General features: G+C 39.0%; 1 protein-coding gene across 8 annotated transcripts in view; it reads left to right on the top strand.

The window, feature by feature from the left end:
- The window catches only part of DMD (dystrophin), a 1318095-nt gene that overhangs the window by 914323 nt on the left and 377868 nt on the right, over positions 1-25904 (top strand). For all 8 annotated transcript variants that reach the window (XM_068155047.1, XM_068155048.1, XM_068155051.1 and 5 more), the window contains one exon: positions 21519-21620. In XM_068155047.1, the coding sequence (XP_068011148.1) occupies positions 21519-21620 (102 nt within the window). The remainder of the gene's footprint in view (positions 1-21518; positions 21621-25904) is intronic.

Genomic DNA, 25904 nt, shown 5'->3' with positions numbered 1-25904 from the left:
CAGCCTGGTCTAGTATGGGGTGTCCCTGCCTATGGCAGAGGGGTTGGAACTAGATGATCCGTGTGGTCCCTTCCAACCCTGAATGAAACTAGGAAACTGTGAAACTATGAAGGGATGTATTCAACAGTCTTTTGGTCAGCATTTGGTCGATCACCAATTAAAATCCTTCTTGTGTATCCAGAGGACATAGAAGTATCATCTATAGGATTTAATAATTGTGTGATTCTGACGGTCACCTAGTAGAATGAACAGTTAATAATATCCTTAGAAAAGAGACAAGAAATTTTACAAAGAGACTTTTCAATATTCTAAAATCCTGAAAGATATGAAACAGAGATTCAAACTTGTGAACATAGCACTTGAGAGAAAAATATTAGACTCATGAAACTTCTGAGGAAAACCAGGCTGGTTTTGTTATGGAATTGGCCCTAACGACTTGAGAGAGCTGGCGGATGTGCTAGCTAGGCCACTCTCCATCATTTTCCTCCAGTCCTGGCTCACTGGTGAGGTCCCAGATGACTGGAAACTGGCCAACGTGGTCCCCATCCACAAGAAGGGTCGGATGGAGGAACCTGGAAACTACAGGCCGGTCAGCCTGACCTCAGTGCCAAGGAAAGTGATGGAGCAGATTATCCTGGCAGCAATAACTGCGCACCTGAAGGATGGCCAAGGGCTCAGGTCCAGCCAACATGGATTCAGGAAGGGCAGATCCTGCCTCTCCAACCTGATCTCTTTCTATGATCAGGTGACCCGCCTGGTGGATGTGGGGAGGCCTGTGGATGTGGTCTACCTAGACTTCAGCAAGGCCTTTGACACCGTCCCCCACAGCAAACTGCTGACTAAGCTGTCAGCCCGTGGATTGGACCATTACACTCTGTGCTGGGTTAGGAACTGGCTGGAGGGCCGGGCCCAGAGAGTGGTCGTGAACGGTGCCACATCCAGCTGGAGGCCAGTCACCAGTGGTGTCCCCCAGGGATCAGTGCTGGGCCCTGTACTCTTCAACATATTCGTTGATGATCTGGATGAAGGGGTAGAGTCAGTCATCAGCAAGTTTGCAGATGACACAAAGTTAGGGGCAGATGTTAGTCAATTAGAGGGTAGAAAGGCTCTGCAGAGGGACCTCGACCGACTGGAAAGATGGGCAGAGTCCAATGGGATGGCTTTCAACAAGTCCAAGTGCCGAGTGCTGCACTTTGGCTACGGCAATCCCATGCAGAGCTATAGGCTGGGGTCGGAGTGGCTGGAGAGCTCCCAGACAGAGAGGGACCTGGGGGTGCTGATCGACAGCCACCTGAATATGAGCCAGCAGTGTGCTCAGGTGGCCAGGAGGGCCAATAGCATTCTGGCCTGCATTAGGAATAGTGTGGCCAGCAGGAGCAGGCAAGTCATTGTGCCCCTGTACTCTGCTCTGGTTAGGCCGCACCTTGAGTACTGTGTCCAGTTCTGGGCTCCTCAGTTTAAGAAGGACATTGAGACACTTGAGCGTGTCCAGAGAAGGGCAACAAGGCTGGTGAGAGGCCTTGAACACAAGCCCTATGAGGAGAGGCTGAGGGAGCTGGGATTGTTTAGCCTGGAGAAGAGGAGGCTCAGGGGTGACCTTATTGCCCTCTACAACTACCTGAAGGGTGGTTGTAGCCAGGAGGGAGTTGGCCTCTTCTCCCAGGCAACCAGCACCAGAACAAGGGGACACAGTCTCAAGCTGTGCCAGGGGAGGTTCAGACTCGAGGTGAGGAGGAAGTTCTTCACCGAGCGAGTCATTCGGCATTGGAATGGGTTGCCCAGGGAGGTGGTTGAGTCATCGACCCTGGAGGCGTTCAAGGGGAGATTGGACGTGGCACTTGGTGCCATGGTCTAGTCATGGGGTCTGTGGTGTCAGGTTGGACTCGATGATCCTCGAGGTCCTTTCCAACCTAAGTGATACTGTGATACTGTGATACTGTGACTTACTAATTTGGGTTTCAGATGGGACATCATCTTTTATGGCATTTCTGTGAATGATTTTCATATTATTACTAAGCCTGCAAGATAATGTTCTTCTCCTTTCTTAAGTGCACTCCTATCTTTTTTATTTATTTTATTTTCTGTGTTATTTATTTGGCAAAATAGTTCCAAAACTAACATTGAGTGGTGAAGGTATGGATAGATACTTCAAGTACTGCAAAGATATTCAGTTCTGAAAGCCACAAAATATTGAGTGTTAGAAAATTTCTGGCATTAGAAACAGATGGAAATCCATGATGAGAAGAACAGGTGGGATAGGACAGGTGGGAAAGAAAGAAAGAGGACAAGAATATGTCTTTTACATGAATGCACAGAGTGTCTTTAACAAGCTAGCTCTTTTATATTAATGTACCTGTTTCAAAGCAAGTTACTTACATTTTTCTTTACCTGTAGCAAACTTCAGTTGCAGAAATATGTGGCAGCTGAAATTAAACTTGATAAGCTAGCCAAAGGGCATCTGAAATGATAATTGGAATTATTCTGACAGTATTTTCTAAAATACAGTGATTTATTTCTCCCAAAACTGCAGCAACCTTTACTTTTGTCGTGCTGCTACAATCTGATAAGCAACACCACCATTTTCTCCATAAAGGGAAATGCTTAATGTATATCGTTATCAGATAATGCTTTAACCTTTCAAATAATATTGATCTATACAATGCATGCATAATGAATACATAAAGAATATCTGTGAATTTCACTTACAAAATTCATATTAACTTGCAATCTCTATAAATTAATGCTAATTTAAAAGCTCATACACTTCCATTTGTGCAAAAAAGTCAACTATTAAAAAAAGGTGAGACATCCCTTAAATTTACTTTTGGAAGAAAGATGAAATAAAAGGACCAGAAATGTTAATCTTTAACAGTGTCACAAAAGTAATTCCATGAAAGTAACAAAGGTGCATTCAAGGTAGAAATCATTACATATTGTTATGGAGAGCTTCACAAAACAGTAGAACTTTTAAGACCCATCTATATATAATTGGGTTTGATGACAGGTAGATTAAAACTCCTCATACAGCTCTCAAGACTGCATCTATACTAGTAAGTAAAACGCAGTCAGGATCATTTTGAGGCCTAAAGGTCAACTGATGCAGCACAGTTTCATATTCTCAGCAAAATTCTTACTTCCCAAAGAAGGTACTTGCATCCAAAATGCCTGTGTCTGCATCTGGGGCTCATGCTAATACCTGACCATGCCTGGGCACTGTCTGAGACACTGCAGTTTGGCCCAGGCCGGAAGCAACTTCCCAATTGAATGGTGTGGACAGTCATGCTGCAGAGCTTGAGCATATGCCCCTGTCCCCATTCAGTTCATTATTCATGGCATTGTGTAAAAGCTCAGGGAAGGATGTAAACCAGTTACATGAAAGAGAGAGGTTTGGTGTCTCTGACATCATTCATTTTCTCTGTCATTTTACTTGGTTATGCAGTTGTCTTCTGCTTTCAGACCATAGCACTATGGCTATGTATGATCTTGACTCAGGGTACTATGTGCTTCCATGTAAGAAGAGGTTATGGACACAGCACCTTATAGGCATAGCACTTGCTCTTGGGCCAGTAGGACCACTGGTAATGCTAAAATCTTTCTCTTATCCCTCTGCTGCTTACTGAGGTGGTTTCCAAAATCAGAAGTAGGCTTTAATAACTCCCTCTTTTCTTACTTAGTAAATAAGACTAGAGAAGGATTCTTTATGCCTAGGATCTGAAAATCATCTATAGCAGTATTTGTTCTCTCATATTGTTAATCTTTAATTACAGTTTTCTTCTCTAAACAGTCAAAGATTTGAAAAAGAAAAAATAAATTAAAAACTGTCCAAATAAATCAACACCAAAAAGCATATTTGCAAGCTATCAATTTAAAGTATTAGGCCACATCTTAGTTCTTTTTATGTGCTGAATAATTTTTTACAACATTAACATAATCTCCATTCTCAGTATTAGCACAATGCAGACTGCTTCTATGAAATATTTATGTTTATGCATGGAGAAGGCCTGAAATCTACATTCAAATCTACAGTCAGGAATTTCTTGTCTGCTGCTACTTGTGAACACTGGAACATTTCCATGTTTGCAACATACCTTCAGTGTGGTTTCTCATGCATCTAGACTATGTATCATATTGTGCTTTTTACAACCCTATGGATTTTTCTACTTTTCCAAGCTAACAGCATGAATCTCTGTATATTTTTTCCCTTTGACCTGGAGCCATTCTCATTCTGATAGCTGTTTTGCAGATTTATTATTCATACTTAACAAACTCAGTCAGATGGAATCATCATGAATTCCCAATTTTATAAAATAGTGCAGAGAGAACACTACAAAATCTGTCTGCGTTATAAAAAAGAGAAAGATTGAGATACTTAACAGTACAGCTTTGTTTGCAGTACAGCTTTGTTTGCAGTACAGCTTTGTTTGCAGTACAGCTTCTGCCAGCGCTAGTGTCTAGGTTCTTGGTGTTACAGCCATAGCCATTGGATCTTTGACTGAGGTGGCCAGCTTCAGTTCCAGCTGGGCCTTAGCCTCCCTAATTTTATTCCTACATAATCTAACAGCTTCCTTGAACATACCTCGAGAAGCCCTCCCCTCCTTCCAAAGGTGATACAGCCCCAGCTGGCCACCTCAGTCAAAGACAATAAAAAGCATTTTTCTAAGTATATTAACAATAAGAAGAAGGGCAGGAGGAACCTGCACTCCCTGGTGGACCTGGAGGGGAACACGGTGACTGAAGATGAGGAGAAGGCTGAGGTCCTGAACACCTTCTTTGCCTCAATTTTTAACAGCAAGGCAGGAGTTCAGGACGAGTGGCCTCCGGAGCTGGGTGATGGGGTCGGGGAGCAGAGTAATACCCTGGAAATCCATGAGGAATTAGTTCGGGACCTGCTGAGCCACTTGGATATTCACAAGTCCATGGGACCGGATGGGATCCATCCTAGGGTGCTGAGAGAGCTGGCGGATGTGCTAGCTAGGCCACTCTCCATCGTTTTCCTCCAGTCCTGGCTCACTGGTGAGGTCCCAGATGACTGGAAACTGGCCAACGTGGTCCCCATCCACAAGAAGGGTCGGATGGAGGAACCTGGAAACTCCAGGCCGGTCAGCCTGACCTCAGTGCCAGGGAAAGTGATGGAGCAGATTATCCTGGCAGCAATAACTGCGCACCTGAAGGATGGCCAAGGGCTCAGGTCCAGCCAACATGGATTCAGGAAGGGCAGATCCTGCCTCTCCAACCTGATCTCTTTCTATGATCAGGTGACCCGCCTGGTGGATGTGGGGAGGCCTGTGGATGTGGTCTGCCTGGACTTCAGCAAGGCCTTTGACACCGTCCCCCACAGCAAACTGCTGACTAAGCTGTCAGCCCGTGGATTGGACCATTACACTCTGTGCTGGGTTAGGAACTGGCTGGAGGGCCGGGCCCAGAGAGTGGTCGTGAACGGTGCCACATCCAGCTGGAGGCCAGTCACCAGTGGTGTCCCCCAGGGATCAGTGCTGGGCCCTGTACTCTTCAACATATTCATCGATGATCTGGATGAGGGGGTTGAGTCAGTCATCAGCAAGTTTGCAGATGACACAAAGTTAGGGGCAGATGTTAGTCAGTTAGAGGGTAGAAAGGCTCTGCAGAGGGACCTCGACCGACTGGACAGATGGGCAGAGTCCAATGGGATGGCTTTCAACAAGTCCAAGTGCCGAGTGCTGCACTTTGGCTACGGCAATCCCATGCAGAGCTACAGGCTGGGGTTGGAGTGGCTGGAGAGCTCCCAAACAGAGAGGGACCTGGGTGTGCTGATCGACAGCCACCTGAATATGAGCCAGCAGTGTGCCCAGGTGGCCAGGAGGGCCAATAGCATCCTGGCCTGCATTAGGAATAGTGTGACCAGCAGGAGCAGGGAGGTCATTGTGCCCCTGTACTCTGCTTTGGTTAGGCCGCACCTCGAGTACTGTGTCCAGTTCTGGGCCCCTCAGTTTAAGAAGGACATCGAAACACTTGAGCGTGTCCAGAGAAGGGCAACAAGGCTGGTGAGAGGCCTTGAACACAAGCCCTATGAGGAGAGGCTGAGGGAGCTGGGATTGTTTAGCCTGGAGAAGAGGAGGCTCAGGGGTGACCTCATTGCCCTCTGCAACTACCTGAAAGGTGGTTGTAGCCAGGAAGGGGTTGGCCTCTTCTCCCAGGCAACCAGCACCAGAACAAGGGGACACAGTCTCAAGCTGCGCCAGGAGAGGTTTAGACTCGAGGTGAGGAGGAAGTTCTTCACCGAGCGAGTCATTCGTCATTGGAACGGGTTGCCCAGGGAGGTGGTTGAGTCATCGACCCTGGAGGCGTTCAAGGGGAGATTGGACGTGGCACTTGGTGCCATGGTCTAGTCATGGGGTCTGTGTTGATAGGTTGGACTCGATGATCCTCAAGGTCCTTTCCAACCTAAGTGATACTGTGATACTGTGATCTAGCCATGTCAGGAAACACCTTCAGTGCAGATATATTGATGTTCAGCTCTTACTATGTACTTAGGGTTTATATACTTTTTTACCAGTACTTCTCTCAGAGCTAGTGGCATGTGGCTAGAATGGCATCCATTTTCCTGGTCTTTATGTTGAATGACTTTATTCTTCTTAGCAGTTCATTTTTTTTTTCTATGGCAGTAACAATCCAGATGTAAGGATGTGTGTTTTGTAACTCCTGAGCACTCAAAAGTTTTTGCTGGTTGTACTGCCATAGTCCGTAGTGACATGAGTAAGCCTGAATCCTAGGAAATGATAGCTGCTTTTCAACTGTTAATGCAACCATATCCTTTCAGTGCAAAGTTGAGATCCTGGAGAATAATATAAATTATAGGAGACATTGTCTGTCAGTGAGTGAATTTTGACATAAACAATTTTTATTTAGCCTTTTCAGCTCTATCTGGATCCTGATCCAAATAGCACTATCTCTACTTCTACCTTGTTTATTGGCCTCTTTGAGGATAACCTTCCTTCTTTCTAGTCTGTGGAAGTTTCATGGTATTCTGAGATGGTACTTTGGCAGTTCTTTGGGCTAGAAATGTATGTGGAGGAGAATATCTATCTAACAGCAGCAGACACTAGACCAGCAGCAGAGCAAGCTGTGTAGCAGTTACTGAGGAGTGGACCTGCAGAGACCTCTAATTGAATGGTCTTCACTTTCTACTTTAAACTAGACATCACTGGCTAACCCTCTGTTAGTTTTTTGTTTGTTTTTTCAACAAGGGCTCCTGAAACAAGTCCTCATATCATAGACAGTTTCAGGATAAATGCTTTTGGCCATATTCTACAGAAACATGTTGCATGCTATATTGCAACCCCGTAGCTGACTTCAACCAGACAACTATTTGTTTTCTGTCAGAAATGTATGCAGAATTAGCATAGAAGATACTGTTCTAATCCAGTCAGACCTGTTTAATGAACTAATGCTTTCAGTTTTCTGAATTATTGCTTGCTTGAACTGCAGCACACCTTTCTCAAAGCCAAACAAACCAAGGCAATATTGATGTTTAATTTCCAGATATAGGCAGTCGTACACTTCTTGAGGTAAATTCCTTCAACAGCAGCGTTAAAAACCTGCACATTTTTCCTTGGCTGAGTTTGCTTAGTTCCATTGTTCTGTCAGTGCTTTGTTTGACAAACTATAGAGAACTCCAATACTGCATTAATAGACAGTAATTGAGTTTTCTCCTAAACTCTTGTTTGTTAACCATCAGTACTGTTTTAATTTGAGCAAGAGAGCAAATACAGAGTATCTAATTAGTATTAGTTCAAAAAACAATTATTGTTGTGGTCCTGATAATAATGTGGTTATCCTTTATCACAAGCTTATTTTGGCTAAGTCAGCTAATCAGAGTCTAAGTAGGTGGCAAATGTTGGTATTATGGAAGGTGTAGTTTCTTCTACATTGTCTCCTTAATGGAATGCTTAAGGACATGCATGAGCACTTTGAAATGCCTTTATCCTGATCCAGCAATCCAAACTTAATATACTTAAACCTTTTAGGGATATGTTATTCTGAGCGTGTGGATAGAGACCTATATTTTATACTTTGAAATGGCTTTGCCTACAGCATCAACAATCTGTGGAGTTCCAGAGTTATGGCTATAGGTAGTTGTGCAAGTGCTAACCTTTACTTCCTCCTACTGACTGTTTTGCTGAGATTTGTTTACTTCACCAAGAAGAAGAACAGGGAACCCTGGAAGGGAGGATAACAAGCAATGCTTCACGAGTTATTTGGCAGCTTAAGAAGATAGCTTCAGAAGCTTGTTCTCTTGATTTATCTCAATTTTCTTTCTCCCTAAATATTTATTTCATAGTTCTGTTTAATCCCACTTCTTTGTATGGTGGGACTCCCAAGGCATAGAGAATAGTGCCTTAGATTATATATTCCCAGACCTTTTACTTATAACAAAGAACCCCAGAAGGCTTCATAGAACTGTTAGACTCAGAAGTCAGGTTTCAGTCCAACAGGACTAGAATAATAGAGCTTTCTTAAATATATGAAAATCAAAATGATTAAGACAGGCCAAAGTAAAAGATTTTCTATCACAATCTACCACTACTGTGACTAAAATAAAATTAGCATTCTGCAATCTATTAAAGTCATTGCAACATAATCAAAATTAAATCATTAGGTAACATAATTTTTTAGAAACCCAAATATATAACAAGTGGAAAGTATATTGACTAGTAAAATACGGATAAGAAAGGCTTACAAATAGGCTAATATGTTAGTAGTTGCTGCTATTTTTTAGCAGTTACTACAGACTGATTGCTTTGGTATTCAGTATTTTATATCTGTTGGTCAGTCATTTTGTAAAGTCAAGGATTCTAAGGTCAGTAGCTTCATTCATATTCAAAAATACCACTAGCTCATTGTAGATCATAATCTACAAAACTCTGTGGGTTTTAAGGCAGCCTGAGTAGTGCCAAACTCATGTTAGAGTTCTGTAAAAAACAAACAAAATATTGTTTTTTAGAATTATTTTTTTTTACTGCTTTTACTGTCATTCCCAAGAATTTAACTCTTTTAATCCTTATCTCTTTTTCTTTGTGTAAGTACTGCACAAGCAGTCTGTTTCCTAAGCATTAGCTTGCTGGTAGTCCTTGAAATGGGGGAAAAAAAATGTGCTGAATAATAAAAATCTAACTAGTTTTGGTAAGCATATTTTTGATCTGTTGTCAAAAGTAGTACTGTAGTATGGTTGTGACTGCTGGACTTGACTTCTCTAACTGTAGTTATATAATTGGAGTGTGATTTTTGCACAGAAATCTCTAGCAGCAGAGCACCAGATCATTACCACCAGTACATATATATGGCCTTGAGCAATGGTTCAGAAGCTCATATGTCTATATATCTGCAAGCAAATTGCATAAAGGAAAAATGGACTGGAAATGCTGCTTATGAATGGAACCTATAAAATGAAAACATGTTTGCAGCCTACTAATGTGAAAATACAAGTCAGCCAGTTTAGAAAATTGTATGTAAATGCATATGTGCATCTTCTGCATTTTAACACAGAATAATCTTGGAAATGAATTAATAATGTGCATATTAGCTCTGATTATCATCAAGTATCTTAAGTGCAACAAAAAGCACCACATTGAGAGAACACTAGAAGTTACCAACTCATATTGCCCAAAAATAATCAGTAAAACATTGTGAATTCCAACTTCCATTTTCTCAGTCTCCTATGAAATCTGCTTGAATATTGGGATTCAAAATAAAAGAAATTTAAAGAAATGTCCCTGTCTATTTCATGCCAAATGAATTTTAGATTGCAAATATTTCTTCTGAGTTTCATTATGGGAACTGAATTTCAGGAAATGTTTTAAAGGAAATGCTGAAATGCATAACATGCAGTACTATGACAAACTCAAAAAAACCCAACGGATTTTCACAGAATCACAAAATGTTGGGGGTTGGAAGGGACTCTCTCAGGCATTTTAAACTTTTATTTAAATGTTTGTCCAAAGAGCAAATATAAATAATTTCCAAATAGAATTATCTGTTCATCCAAGGAATTCATATGCAGTCACAACCAGCATTTGGGTTAAGTGGAAGTCAGTGTTGGGATTTGGGAAGTGGAACTCAATGTTGGGCAGAAGGCTGACATTTCATTTTCAATCCTTGTCTTTTTGAACATGCCTGCTTTTCTGTTCAGTGCTTATAAATGCCATTCTGATGTTTATTATTACAGAGGTGAGGAAGTAAAGATCATAGACAGCTTCAGCGTAAATGCCTTCAGCCAGCTCTAGATCTTTAGATAGCCGTAGATTCGCTGACTACATGTGCAAGATCTCAATAGCAATTGGCCAGACAGTCTGGTAGAAATCCTTCTTCTGAATTTTACCCCTAGATGTTTTCAACAGTGAGATGCATTCTGCCCTGTGGCTTACGCTCTCTGTTATGCATACAAGTCCATGGCTTGCACTTCCATGGCTAAGGTTTTATTAAATTTGGCATTGAAGTGTTCTTTCCCCTTCTGAGTTACCTATCACATTCTCAAATCTATACTTCATTTTTGGTTGTAGAATTGATCTTCTTAAATCAGTCAAATAATCCTGTAACTAGTTTGGATCAAAATACCTATCAAAGAGCAGGTTTTCTCCACTGTCTTTATTTTTTTAAAATTTTATTTATTTTAAAACAATGACAGCAAATATAAAAGATTTGTAGGAAAATATTTATTAGCAGAAGAAAATGTAGTTATTAGAATAGAATTAACCAGGTTGGAAAAGACCTTCGAGATCATCAAGTCCAACCTATCACCCAACACTATCTAATCAACTAAACCATGGCACCAAGCACCCCATCCAGTCTCTAGACCCAAAATCATTCCATACACCTTTATATTTTTTCTGATTGAACATGCTGCACTGCTTATTTGTATTTAATATTTCCACAAATTCTTTGCTACTGCAGTTATTTACTCTTTGGCGACAAATGGCCTGCAATGCTGAGTTTGATTCCTGTTCCCATATGGGTAAAAGAGGAACTGGAGATGCCCTATTCCAACCTGAATAGACAACCATACTCTGAATGGTGCCAATGGTGTTCCTTGAATTTTGAGAGCTCAGGATATTTAGGATGAAAGGAAACATTTGGGGAGAGGACATTAGGGATTGCAGGGAGGTAGTAATGCTGGTTCCTCCATCTCCCATCTCTACCTTAGGAGTCAGCATATGACCTCCTTCAGCCATAGCACAAGGCTAAAGCTGTGGGAATTCCTCCAGGTCTTTCTCTGACCACTGCCATTTCCTCTGGAAGGAGAGAACTGTGACAGATGTAGCTGGCTATAGATGATGAGGACACAGAGGGCATGAACAGAAATGCAAATCCTTGTGTTTTAAGAACTAGGCTCTCACCCTTCCTGCAATACCTTATACAAGCTTGATTTTTGCTTATACTGTTAAAAAAGCTTCAAACTGTCTCTGGGTGTAGTATTTATGCCTATTTACTGTCCATGGTAGTCATTTGCCGTACATTTAAAATAGCACATTATGTTTATCTTTGGCAGACAAAAATAGACAATCCTTAAAAAAAGCAACAACCTTTTATTCTTAAAAATAACTTGTAGCTGCATTTTAAACATGATAAGCTTTGAATGACAATGGCAAAGCTGTCAGCTCTTGACAATCACTCATCCTATATTTGACAACCTCTAATTAGAACATAAGAGAAGAGCATGGCTAAAGAGTAGTAAACATCACATTACAGGCTAGTGGATGAAGTGACAGAAAGCAGTCCTGTGGAAAAAACTCTTTTGTGTGCTGATGGACGAGAAGCTGGGCAGGAGCAGATAGTGTGAGTTTGCAGCCCAGAAGGCAAATCACATCCTGGGCTTCACCAAAAGATTCATTGCCAGCAGACCCAGAGAGGTGATTCTACTACTTTACTATGCTCTGGTGAGACCTCAGCTGGAGTACTGCATCCAGGTCTGGAGTCCTCAATATAGGAACCTGATGAAATGGGTCCAGAGGAGAGCCACAAAATGATCAGGAGGTTGGAGAACCTCTGTTAGAAAGACAGGCTGAGGGAGCAGGAGTTGTTCAGCCTGGAGGAGAGAAGGTTCTGGGGAGACCTAATAGCAGCCTTCCAGTACCTGAAGGGGGCCTACAAGAAGGATTGAGAGAAGACAAAGGCCAGTGGTGATAGAATAAGGGGCAATGGTTTCAAAGAGAGTTGATTTAGATTGGATGTTAGGAACAGATTCTTTAGTATGAGGGTGGTGGAACACTGGAACAGGTTGGTGGCCCCATCCCTGGAGATATTCAAAATGAGGCTGGAAAGGGCTCTGGGCAGCCTAATCTAGTTTAGGATGTGCCTGCTCACTGCAGGGTGGGTTGGACTAGATAACCTTTGGAGGTCCCTTTCAACCCAGACCTAGCTATGATTCTATGATAACTGTAGGCTAATAAAAGGAAATTCACCCACGTGAGAGAACGAAAACATCATCTGAACATTTTTCTTCCACTAGTCTTCATTTGTCAGTCTCTACTTGACAACCTAGGCCAGATAAGTCAGAGTTTAACTGTTCCTTGATTCTTTTACCTTTTCATTTTGCTAACATTCTTTTAAATTAGTACTTTCATAGCCAATAAAAGGTAGCATAGTTAGTGCACGAATACATGAGGCATATCTACCCTAAAGATTTATCTCATTGCACTATGAGGTGAGTTTGATGTGGCAAAAGGTTGACTTGTGAAAACTGATGATGATGAAATATTGTTTGATTATTTAACCTACTTTGATTTTCAATGCATTATTAAGATTTGCAGTAAATGCTAATTTAATCAACTCATAAAAGCCAGAGCTGTATATTCTGTGTGTAAATGAATTATTACTCTTTCCGGAAACCTTTTTATGTGACTTCCAGAAACAACCTGCTCAGTGTTTTCTTTGAGCTTTGATCATTTACATTTTAAACAGTCTGCATCCAAATTTCTCCTAAAAAAAATTGTTCCAAGTGCAAAATCTTAAATTGCATTAGCTGCAAATGGATTGTGAAAATGCAGCAAAACTTTCCCGATGAGTAATCCTTGTAAACTGTTTAATCTGTACCAGACTTTGCAGTATAAGGGTGGATTGCAAACATATCCATGCCCCAGTGTCTCAGAAGAGGAAAGATTATTGAATGATTATCAAGTATTTGGTATGTGGTAGCATTTTTTCAGGAAGTAATGAATGGCTAGTAAATCAAAACTGGTTTTCACTGTTGAATGCATAAGCTTTGTAGAAGTGTGGGTGAGTTGCTTGGAAGCTGATGAGATTGTATCTCAGTTTTGTCTTTTTGGCTTCCTCCTCATACTAAACACTTAGGTACATTTCAAAGTCATACAGAAAAGTGTGGTTAATCTAAACAAGCAAATAATTACAGGTGGAATTTTGCAGAAGTGACAGAGCAGTTTACCAAGGCTCTACTGGAGTCAATATCAAAATGAAAGCTTTCTTTGGTGTGGTTGGATTTTAGAGCTAGGATACTTCCTCTCCTACTCAGGAAATACTGAATGTTAACATTCTCACTGTTTGTGTTCTTTTTCGTACATTCTTTCTCAATAAAAAGCCTTCTTTCTTAAAAGCTCTTGGACATTCTTCTTGATAATAGGATGTTATTTGCTAAATAGTAACTTCTTTTCTGTAAGATTACATATTTTGCTCTACTGATCACATACAATTGAAATTACTAGACTCTGAAGAAGAGCCCTGACAAACGACCATTTATATCTGTGCAAGCTCTTATTAGCTGTGGCTTAATTTGTTTTGCATTGATTGCTATGTAGTAAATATCAGAGGCACAGAATGTATGATATGCATTCTCACTTGTTTGTGCTTTGGTAAATATATAATTTTTTGGTACCTGAAGGATATTTTAATAAGTTTTATGCGGTAGATATTAATTTGATTTATAATTGAGTAAAAATGGATGTTACTTATTGGTTCAATGGGTTAAAATAAAAGAATCTCAGTATCTTTTTTTCCTCTTAAACTACTATATTTCAGCATATAAAGGAGCACATAGGTAGGAGAGAACTTGTGAAATTATTGGAACTTTACTTTTTTTCTCTCAATAATTTCTCATTATGTCCTTCTGTCAAATTTCCTCCTTCTCTGATAATTCTCCTGCATTTGTTATTATTTCTTTAGTATCACACACTGGAAGTAGCACAGAATCTGCAGTCAATGTGGAAGAGGAACAGCTTTTTCATCCCATGTCTTGTGCAGCACCAAAATATTATGAATCATATCCAGTCTCAAAGAATTCTTACTGGGCCTTTTCACAGTTCACCTGGATGATTAACTGTGCTTTATCAGTGTATGACCACCACAGCCAAATTCTTTTCATATGCCATATCTGCAGGTCATGTCTTTACAGCTAATCTATCTTCAGTACCTCTAGGAAATTTCCTTTTCATGAGAGACAGATGCAATAGACAGATACTGAATTGTTGTGTAGGGAATAAAAATAACTACATTTCACATCCTCTAGATGTACAGATCACATATTTCTGAAGGTAAACTGGAAAAACTATTTGGAACAAAAACATATCCTTTCATTACATAAATTGGTGGGAAGTCCTATTTCAGGCACTTTGTTTGCATGGCTTAAATTTGAGGACCTTCTTAATTACATTTAATTTTTAAAGATTTCCTTTCCCTTTTTCTTTTCTTTCTTTCCCTTTCTCAGTACCAGGAATAAGAGATATTGCAGGGAGCATAATGAGGAAAACCACCACCAAGTCTTAGCAGACACAGTATCTGCATATTTTTTGAACTGTACAAAGGCTATACTCATAGGTTTAGAAAGTAGTTATGAACTCTAAAGTTGAGTTGTTGCACTTTTAGGAGGAAATGTAGTGTTGTGGGGTTTTGTTTTATTTTGTTCTTTTTCCCTGTGGAAAAAAAAAATGTTTCTCCTCTAAAATTTTTTACTAATTGTTCACATAGGTCAAGAGCAAGTCATATCAATTTTCCAATTTCTCATTAAAATCAGATGATGGTCTTTGGAACATTTCACTTTGAAAAGTTGGATGAATCTCAAAATATTCTTTTCCCCACTAAGACAGATTCTAACACCGCCTTGGGACTCTACTTGATGTCTCACATCTTTAAAACATCAGTGTTTTAAGATAATGGCAAAAGAATGGCTATTTTATGTGTTTATTAAAATGGCATATTTAGAGGTAGGTGCCTACAATTGTTTATCTGCTAGTTACAGATTATTTCTGGTGATAAAAAAAGATTTTCGCTAAACTTCTGCATAGCTTACTAATGGAATGGTCCTTACATTGAATTGCTTTTTCGTTGTTGCTAATGTTTTTTTGTCTTTTATTTTTTTTTTTAATAAAACCCCAGGTAATTACAGGACTTCAATGTTTACAGGAACATTTCCTTTCTATATAGAGATAAGTAAAATTTCAGGAAGTCATCAAACCTTTTAATCTCTTATTTAGAAAAGAACAGAGGTACAAGCTTGTCTGTTCTGGATTTTTGTCAAGATTGATTAAAGTCTTTATTCAAGATGTTTAAATACTAGTAACTGCATTTTTCCCTCTGATGGATTAGGTCCTTCCTCAATATAACCGCAGGAATGTTAATAGTATGTCTTGGATGGATTATGAGGATATTGTAGAAATATTTAAAGTGAATACTGAGACTGCCATTGACTGCACTGTCTGACCTGCCATGACAATCTGATGCTTGCTGTCGTGTAGCTGAACTCAGATGTATTTTAATTAAGTTTTCTCTGGCCATTTATTTTTTGTGGTGCTTTAGCTTGTTAGTCTGCTCCATAATGGGATTGTGTAGAACTAAGCTGAAAGATATAAAGTGAGGTCACTTATTTAGAATTAGAATTCTTTAAGAATTCTTCCTTTTCTTTACTTATGAGTTAAAAATGAGGCACTTAAAACCTGACCATTTATTTATAGCTTTTCTCCTAAAGTATCTGGGAATGGTACCCCAGAAGATAGGTGTGAATATTTCAGAAATCCTTGCTGGAACTTCTTCTGTGCATGAATAAGAAAATACACCTCAGGGAATTGTAGTTGGAAGTTATACTCTCATCTGAAAGACAAGAAATACATAATTGTCATTCTTTAATATCAAGTCAAATATACGTGGGGATTAATATCTGATTATTTGGAAAAAAATTTATTTAAACAAAAAACACCCTCCACCTTCAATATATTTGCATTTTTAACATATCATAGAATAGCATAGAATCAACAAGGTTGGAAAAGACCTCAAAGATCACCAAGTCCAACCTGTCACCCAAGATCTCATGACTACTAGACCATGGCACCAAGTGTAACATTCAGTCCCCTCTTGAACACCTTCAGGGACGGTGACTCCACCACATCCCTGGGCAGCACATTCCAATGGCTAACAACTCTCTCAGTGAACTTTCTCCTCACCTTGAGCCTAAACTTCCCCTTGTGTGGCTTCAGACTGTGTCCTCTCATTCTGGTGATGGTTGCCTGGGAGAAGAGACCAAGCCCCTCCTGGCTACAACCACCCTTCAGGTAGTTGTAGACAGCAATAAGGTCTCCCCTGAGCCTCCTCTTCTCCAGGCTAAACAATCCCAGCTCCCTCAGCCTCTCCTCACAGGACTTGTGCTCGTGGCCTCTCACCAGCCTTGTTGCCCTTCTCTGGACATGTTCAAATGCCTCAATGTCCTTCTTAAATTGAGGGGCCCAGAATGGGGCACAGTACTCAAGGTGTCTCACTGCTTTGTCTCAATAACTTAAGTGAAAGGGAAATTGCTTAGTGCGTCTGTTTTCCTGTGAATACATTATTTTCTTTAATGATTTAATGTACCATCTTGATACAAAAATAAAACCTAACATGTTGTGCCTTTTAAAATTACTTATTATATTAATTTCAAAGTTGTTGTTTTTTTATTTTTATTTGAACATTGTAATTACATTTCCAGTTTTCCCTTGTACTTTGCCATGAAGGCACAGTTTTAATTACCCTGAGCTTCGCCTAGAGTTCCTGCAGAAAATGTTTCATGGACAGAATATCATGGGGAAATTAATCCCAAGCATTTTACCAGCATTACTAAAGAAGGTGAATCAGTGCTTGTGATGCTTAATATAGAGCAATACACATTCTGAAATGCTGCATATACTTTTATAGACAGTTGTTTGGGCCTCCTAATATATGGGCAGCATATGTCAAACAGCCTGTCTGTGCTAGGATAGTTACTGTATCTTGAAATAACATATGCCATGTCACAAAACTTTCTCTTCCATTGGCATACACACCAGAGGTTTAGTCAATACATTGGTTTCAGCTAGGGAATAAGAATTTTCTAAGTTCTGAGCTATATCAACAGACTTTCATAATCCAGGCAGGGCTGTAGACAAGTCCCTGACACTTTTCCAGCCTGTATATTTGTTCAACAGTTTGAATCAATATGATTTTGGAAATGTAGAAGCCAATGTGGCATATTCAGCAATAGGCTTTCATCAGTTTGGATGCACCATTTTAGCAGCACTGAAAATTCCTACATGATGTCATGGAAAAAAAGTAGCCTCTCATTTTCATTGTTTATACATTTTTTTGAGAAACTACTGTTCCAAATGAAGATTGGGTTTAATTTGCTGTATGTGTGAAAAGTTTAGAACACTTAGCACCCAGCCCAGAAGTAGCATCATGATTCCTTTGACAGGCAGTTCAAGTACTGTGCATTTCCAGTAGAGTTGGCTCTGCCTCCCAGAGACAGTTCTGCATCCACCCTACAGGTGTTTTCCCTCAGTGAGGAAAGCAAGCGTGACAGAGGGGGGTCAGTGAGCTTCAGTGAGGGCTTTTTGAAAACTATGGCCTTGGTGTTCTCTGAAAACTGATGGCACGAGCGTGGACAACTCCTATTAGCCTTTGTATCAAGAGCATACATCAGGTCCTGCTCTGGGAGTATGTTATTCTTTTGGATTGTGCACAGACTAGACAATAACTATAGACTCTGTTGTGAACCATTGGAGGCCATGTTACAGTTGTTGCCTTTTTGTTCTCTTTGAGAAGTGAATGATGGAGCAGTACCCTGAAACTACTCTCTGAACTGTCAACTAATATTAATAGGATGTCACCTAGCAAATGGATTTGAAATTGCTAGAAACTTGCTCACTGGGCAGGATTCATCAAGGTACTATCAAGGCAGAGAACTGGGCAGAGAGCAACTTCAAAGTTACTGCAGTGATTTCATGTCAGATGTGCAATTATTTTAATTTATTTTGTCATGTTTTCAGAAGTTGGAATGAATATGTGACAATCAAAAAGTAGTTGCTACTCTAATAGGTATCTTTTAATTTCAGTAGTGCCCAAAGGAATGACAGTATATTGAGAACTTTTTTTTTCCTCTTGATTCTTATCTCTATTCTAATTTCCACATAAATCTCACATTAAGCCTCATGGTATATTGGATAGAATTGCACAATTCATTTCAGTTTAGGTCAAGAGCAATGATTTTGAAAGATCAGACTACACAAGATTTATTCCAGAAAACAAAATTGTAAAACAGAAGAAATTGGTGATTTAACAGCTATATTACAGGGCTATTGAAAATGATGCCTGTATTCTATCCATAGAGAACAAATATCTCTGGTATCCATAAAAAGGACTTTTTCCAAATGTTTATATAGCATGTAGAAATGGGATATCCTAGTTTTTCTATGTGTTGTGTATTCTAGTGTTAGCATAGAATGAAAAGAGTTGAAAAATGCTCTGTTTGGTCATTCTTTTTTTCTTTCTAAATTTTAAAAGGGAATTTAGCCTCTGTGTGTGTGTATAGTAAATTACAATTCAAATTTCAATATAGAAGGTAGAGTACCAACAAATATTGAGCACCCAAATTTTGTTACAGCTACAGGTCTTGAGTAGTAACTCCTGTTATGAATAGTCCTTTTAATTAGTCTGTAATGCCTTCCTTAGTGAGGTGCTTCAGGGTTTGAATTTCAGTTCCTGGTGGTGGAACTTGACAGTTATTGTTAATGATTGTTATTACAGACCTGGTTGGATCAAATATAGGACAAATCTTAAGAGCCTCTGCTTTTCCGGGAACTGGTGTAGATGACCTAGGTTCACTCTTTCCTTCTTACAGCTGCTGAGACAATCTGGGCCAGGGCCATTGGACGTCTCCCCTTGAGGGGCTTTCAGGGCAAGGCCTGATAGCATAGACCCATCCCAGCCAGGAGCAGGGCAGCTGGGAGATGCTAGGACATCCCGAGCCCCAGAGCTCCCGGCACTTTCCTGAGGATGGGCCAAGGCTGAACAGGAGTGGGATCCCCCAGCTAGGCCCAGCTCAGTAGGGTCCATGGCTGGGCAGGATTGCAGGGAACTGCTCTCATAGCAGTCCACAGTGGAAAACAAAGGGCTGTTGCAAAGTGATAGTGGAAGACTGAAAAATATCATTCAAAGACACATCCATGGTGTGGGTTAAACCAGCAGTGCATGTGCATCCATAGTGATCCTGATGTTCTTGGACTCTGCAGGGAGTTGAAATTTGTCTTTCATGCTACTGATTTTTTTACAATATCTGATGCTGTTGTAATTGAAGTACTTGTAGAATAACACCACACAAAATGCTGACAAAATACTGCAAATGGTTAGTTTAAACCAAACCAAAACAAAACCAGCTAAACAACAACTATTCAAATGCCTATTTTTCATCAGGACAGGCTGAAAATTACCTTCATTAACATTCCTTGATTATTTTTTCAGTATATGGTGAGTAGGCAAGTAGAAAACTAACATAACATTGAAACAGAAAGAAAATAGGACTTTAATGAGTGGTTTATTCACAGGTTAATAAAATTCCATCCCCCCATTATCGCAGTTTTGTTGCACATTGCTTTTTCACAGGTTCACAGATTGCATTGAGTTGGAAGGGGCCCTCAAAGGCAATCTTGTCCAACACCCTGCCATGAGCAGGCTGCCCAGGGCTCCATCGAGTCTGATTTTGAATGCCGCAACCACATCCCTGGGCAACCTCTTCCAGCATTTTACCACTCTCATTGTAAAGCAATTATTCTTTATATCCAATACACATTCTCTGTGAATCCTTGCAGTTATTTCTCGTTGATATTGAAATGTATAATAAGAAGCTATTAAATGCAACCGTGTCAAATATCATTGTAAGAAATCAGACAAGATTAAATTCGATTCATTTGCTGTTGATAAACAATGTTTAAAAAGTAAAAATTGCAGGTGATAATGAGTTTATCAACACTTTATGTTTTTACTGATTGTCCACGTAGCTTTGCAAGTAAAATTTCAGACAGTGGTGCAGCTAAGCTTTCTCTGTTGAGCTGAAATGGAGAAGGAAAATGGCCCCTTTCTGAGACTTAAAATTGCATCAATTTTAACAGGTTAATTGCAGAGCAAACAGTAGATTTCCACCAAAGAAATAATATGTCTGGTCAGATAGTGACAAGCCTGACATGCAGTATTATTTGCTGTCACACTACTCATAACTGAAACTGTAGATAGAAATGTAAGTTGCGGAGTCAGTGGATAGTCTCCAATTTAAATAAGGCCAAAGTAATCAAGCTGTAGAATGGGTGGGAGAAGAGTGAAGAGAGGAAAACAAAAACCAAAACAATCAGTTATTTTTAATATCTCAGATAATTCTGGGATTTTTGTATTTGGGATGTTAATTTTTTTGACTTGCAAAATTGCATCAAGATGAATCTTTGAATTCCAGGTATAATTTAGTAGTTTATCTTTTCTTTTACATTGTGGAGTGATTTAATTTAATTTTATTTTTCCTTTCTAATTTTCTACATTTAGTGCTTCGCTCAGTATTTATCTGGTCAGTGTCTCATGAAATGAAGCTGCTGTATGTTTGGATTTCTTTGAGTTGCCTTATGTTAACATACGAATCACACCTATTCACATTAAAAAAAACCAACATTTCTGGAGAATATGCTGTTGCTAATTTGGTAGGGTGTGATTGATAATGGTAGATGCCTCCTTGTGCCTTTAGGAACTGTTACCGCTACTGTGTGGTTTTAATTCTTTAGTATAAATGTTTTACTAGATAAGTATTAGTTTGCTACTGATAATAGTAGTTTCCTATTAATATTTTTAATCTTCCTAAATTCAGTATCACTGTTGCATCTCATGATACTGTTTAAATGTTGTATATTGTATGAACAAAATGTTAAACAGTGCACTTTTAATCTGCTGGTAATGTAAAACAGACAAAAGAGCAGAGCTGCTTAAATGAGATTTCTCATGCCTGTGTTAGAGTTGCAATAATTTTATTGGAACCTTCAGGATGAAGAGACCTATTGCTGTTTATTTTGTTAGCATTACTCTTTTCCATCCGTCTGTTTTTGTTTTCTCTGGTGACCTCTTTGTCCTGAGCTGTTGCTACCCATAAGTTTTCCCAGAAACTAATCCTGAGCAGAAACTAATCTACTGGTGTTTTACAGCTTCCCATGGAGCTTTAGGACTTTTCAATCTTACTGCTTATGCTACGGTTAATCTACACTGCCTATGTTTTTATTTTTCAGGAAACCGAAGCAGCAGTGCAGGCTCAACAGCCGAATGTGGAAGAAGTTTTGTCTAAAGGGTATCATTTATATAAGGAAAAACCAGCCACTCATCCAGTAAAGGTAATGAAGCAACCTTTAGCAATAGCCATTACTGTGTAATGGGTTATGCTTCCCCTGTTGTACACTTGTCCTTGATGTGCTCTGCTTAAAATCAGTGGAAGAACTTGGCAAATGGCATTTGCTCTGTTCTGTGGTGGCATAGCCCGGAAAAATGTTCCTAGCTAGAAATTTTTTGCATATTGTGATGGAAATCTTGTTTTTGATGTCTTCCATAGTAATCCACACCAAAAACAAGTGTAACTTTTGGTGTCTAGTTAATGGCATTATATAACATGTATTTAAATTCCCTTGTTTTTAATTTCACTTTCAGAAATTTTGTCAATTAAAAAAAAATAAGCACATATTTTTTAGAAAGAGTTAAAAGCTGAGTTGTAAAGTGGGCCTTTTGCTTTAAAGTTTTTCCATTGTGAAGGAAAGACAACATGACAATGTAAAACTTTCCAACTCATTTTTTTTTTTTTGCCAAAATGAATATAGAATGACTGACTTGATTTTATGTTGAAGCAGAGGATGCATAGTTAAGAATGATAACAGCTCCCGGCACTTCTTTTTTCAGATAAATGTTCTTTAGAATCTTTTTTCCCCAGGACAAAAATCAGTTTGAAGGGGATATTTTTCACTCAGTTTCCTAGACTATGTAAATCTTCACTGAGACTACAGCATCTTTCACTGTCCTATAGATTCTTGGAGCAGAAATAATCCCACGTAGGGTTCAGTTACTTTGAAGGAAGGACCAAAAAAAGTTAAGGTCACTACCATATCTGCCAGAGCTTGATCTGGTTTGTGGGTTTATAACTGCTAATAAAGCATCTACAAACATGGTATTTAAGAGTTCCCCAAAACCACAGCAGTGGTTTATTTTTTAAACTAAATATCTACCACAATTACTTCTTAATGGGCAGAGAGAGCAATTTTTACCTCTGTATTTAAAGCTTTTCCAAGCCTACAGCACTCAATAATCTCATTTTAAAGAAAGAAGTTTTCTCACAAAGTTAAGATGTACAGTGAATTTTATGTTTTTTTCCATCTCTATTTAATCACTATACTTGGAGCATTCTTTTTCTACTTTTACAGAATTTCCTCTGAATTTACAAAAGTCCTCTATATTCCCAGTGGGGACTTACACTTACAGAAGCACATGAAAGCACTTTTCTCCACTTCAGAAATTAGTACATGTTTAAGAACTATTTATTTTCTTTTTCTTTTCCCTGAACAAAATTGCTTAGGAATTATTTTCACCTTTGTTCAAACAAAGCCTTTGACTGTGTGAGGCATTTTGCTTGGTTAATAGAGTGTTATTATTGTTAGGAATTGAAACCTGCACACTGAATGGATGATGGAATAAAAACCACTCTGCGATAACAGCATTTACTCATTTAATATGACTTCAGCTGCAGTCTTAGGGAATCTTACTCCAAATTTTAACAAGCATAGCATTTGAAGCAACAAATAATTAGATGTTTTGGCACTCTGTATTTTTTAAGATTTATTTATTGCAATTACACATAAAGAGCTCCATAATTAATGCTGGCATTTTTGAAAATAAGAACTGTTATTTGTTTTTAGGACCACTGAAAGAGGTATAAATGGTGTGAAAATATTCTGCTTAGACCTGACTTCTGACATAGAAATATACTCTGTGTCTATTTCTTCCAAGTGTTTATTTCAAAGAGTCTGAAACCTACCAGATTTCTACAAGATATACTGGAAAAGGATTGCTCTTTAAACGAAGTTGAGTTACATTTTGACAATGATATTATGTGTCTGTGAAGACATTAGTAACTATTTGCATAGTAGTGAGCATTCCATTTCTGGTCTCTCTTTAATTGTATTTTGCTTTCTTCATTAAATTATGCAGTTCTGTTAATTGAACGACTTGTGAAGTTAATTTCTAAGTAACTGTCTTGTACAATAGGTCATAAACCTGTAAATATATACTGTCAGGACTGTTGAACCGGTTTCTTGATGATGAGGGTTTCCCCAAGCTTCCACCCATTTGTACTAAGTTGGTCTGCTGTCTTTGTTCCTCTTGAGTAACTTCCAGCACTGTTTGTTATTGGTATGTTCCAATACAGACCTTTTATGTCAAAATAATTTCCTACACAAAATGTATTTTGTGGAAGCAGAAATAATTCATACTTGGATTAAGGCGGTTTGGAAATACTGTTAGCAAAGCTGCAAAGTTAAGCACTCAAAATTTTAGGAAATTCTTGAATTAAAGGTGCTGTGGTGGCTTCTGGTTTAAGCTGAACTCTGCCTGATTCAGTACAGTGCAAGCAGCAATTAAATACTTAGATTCCTATCTCTTGTTTAGTTTGTGGAACAGTAAAAAAAAATGCAGTTACATGGCTTCTTTAAAAGCACTAATTGCTTTTATAGAACTGGTTGACACCTTTGTAGATTATTTAGTTCTCTGAAGCACCTTTGTCTTAGATTCTTTTTCTTTCTTTCTTTCTTGATTTTCTTAATGCACCACAAATCCTCCCGTCCTTTTCAGTAAATGAAGTAAATGTTCCTATAGACTCATTCTCACTACAAGCCTCCTCTGTGCTGGAAAACACCATCATGTATCAGAGCATTAAGGATATCAGTGCAGTTATGTGCACTGTAACTGAATTAGTGTTCATAGCTGGTGTTAGTCTGTCATTTCCTAATGTTTACCTGTTTATCTTTGCAACCTTTATAATATACTCTCATTTTAGTGTTTTAAATGCAAATGAGATCCCATATTGACACATAGTTAAGCTTATCTCATAGTTATGTTGCTGAAATAAGTATGTTTTCACACCTTCAGTAAGCATCCTAAAAATGCTGGTGTTGGAATTTTGTAGTGCAGGACTGTAAAAATGTTTTTGTTGGCAAATTTAATCCTAGCGTATGCTGATTCAAGAGTCAAAAATAAGATGAGATGTGTGATTCTTTAAGCATTAGCACTTCTATAATCAGGGGTATTCAGTTTTAGAAAATGGGTTTCGTGCATTTGAAATACATTTCTGTAAAGCTTTTCCAGGTAGGAGAGGGAGAGGTTACTGCTGGTGACAGTGGCAATGGAAAGAATGTAAGCCCCATTCTCATAATTCACAACACTTAAACAGGAGAGTTTATTCAGGAAAGGATTTTTGTGGCAGTGGAAGATCTGTAGTTCCCTTGCCACAGCGCTCAACTTGTCCTTTCCTGTGTTGGGTGGAAGAGAAAGAAGTGAAAGTACTCCATCAATTCAATGCCCTTCTTGTAATGAAGGGCCTGAAACTGAACACAGTATTTGAGGTGAAGCCTCCCCAGTGTCAAGTATAGGGGCACAATCACTTGTCTACTCCTGCTGGTCATGCTATTCCTAATACAGGCCAGGATGTTGTTGGCCACCTGAGCACACTGAATCCACACAGAAATGAAACATATGTATGATCTTGAATCATCATATGAGAAGTTGCATTTATCATGCATACCTAATTGCTTTTTCTGCCTAGTCTTCAAAGTCTGTAATCAAGGAGAATCTCTGATATTGCTGACTTTAAGAAAAGTGAACAGAAAACTCCTACAGTTTTTAAACCTCTCTTAAAGATAAAAAAAGTTGGTTTATTCCCTAAATTATATCCTTTGTCTCCTGTACTATTAAAAAGAAAGAAAAAAAAAGTGTACCCAGAGTTTATTCCAGGTAGTATTCTGGCCACCACTGGTGACAGAGGTGAAAGAACCTCTCAGGTTTAGAGTATTTATGGCAAAGCTTAAGTCAAATTCTAGAAACACTCCCTTAATATATTGGAATATAAAATTGTGCTGCCTCAGTGGCTGTGTGTGTATGCACTTCAGTTTAATGAGTACCATTCCCTACCCCTCTCCTGTTGCCCTTAGACTCTAGGTAATTAAAGTACCTTTCTTAATAGACATCCTGTTTCCGTCATGGCTGGATTGTGATTTAGACTGTGTATCTAATCTTGAGTAGGACACGGGAACACTAAAAGCATTCCTGAGTGTCATTGGTACATGTGCTACTTTTTTAGCAAGCAATCAGGGATAGGCTTAAAAAAGAAATTCAGTCTTCATTTTGAGAGTTTAGACATGCCAGTGTAGAATTAGCAATGTTTCATCCTTCTTTACAGCCCTTAGAGCAAGGAAGAAAGAGGAGTAGAAACAACATTTTCAAGTCTAAAAGCCTCTCAGGGTTATCTGAGGACTGATGTAATTCACACTCTGGAATTTCACTTAGGATTTGTTTAAAAGTAACAGTTCAGCCATTACTGATCAGGACTGCATGCCCACACACTAAAGTTTATGACTCCCTGA

Source organism: Melanerpes formicivorus, unplaced genomic scaffold, assembly GCF_026170545.1.
Source record: "Melanerpes formicivorus ecotype bairdi unplaced genomic scaffold, bMelFor1.0.p_v2 SCAF_30, whole genome shotgun sequence".
In the NCBI taxonomy this organism is placed as follows: Eukaryota; Metazoa; Chordata; class Aves; order Piciformes; family Picidae; genus Melanerpes; species Melanerpes formicivorus.
This window is presented reverse-complemented; position numbering and strand designations above follow the sequence as displayed.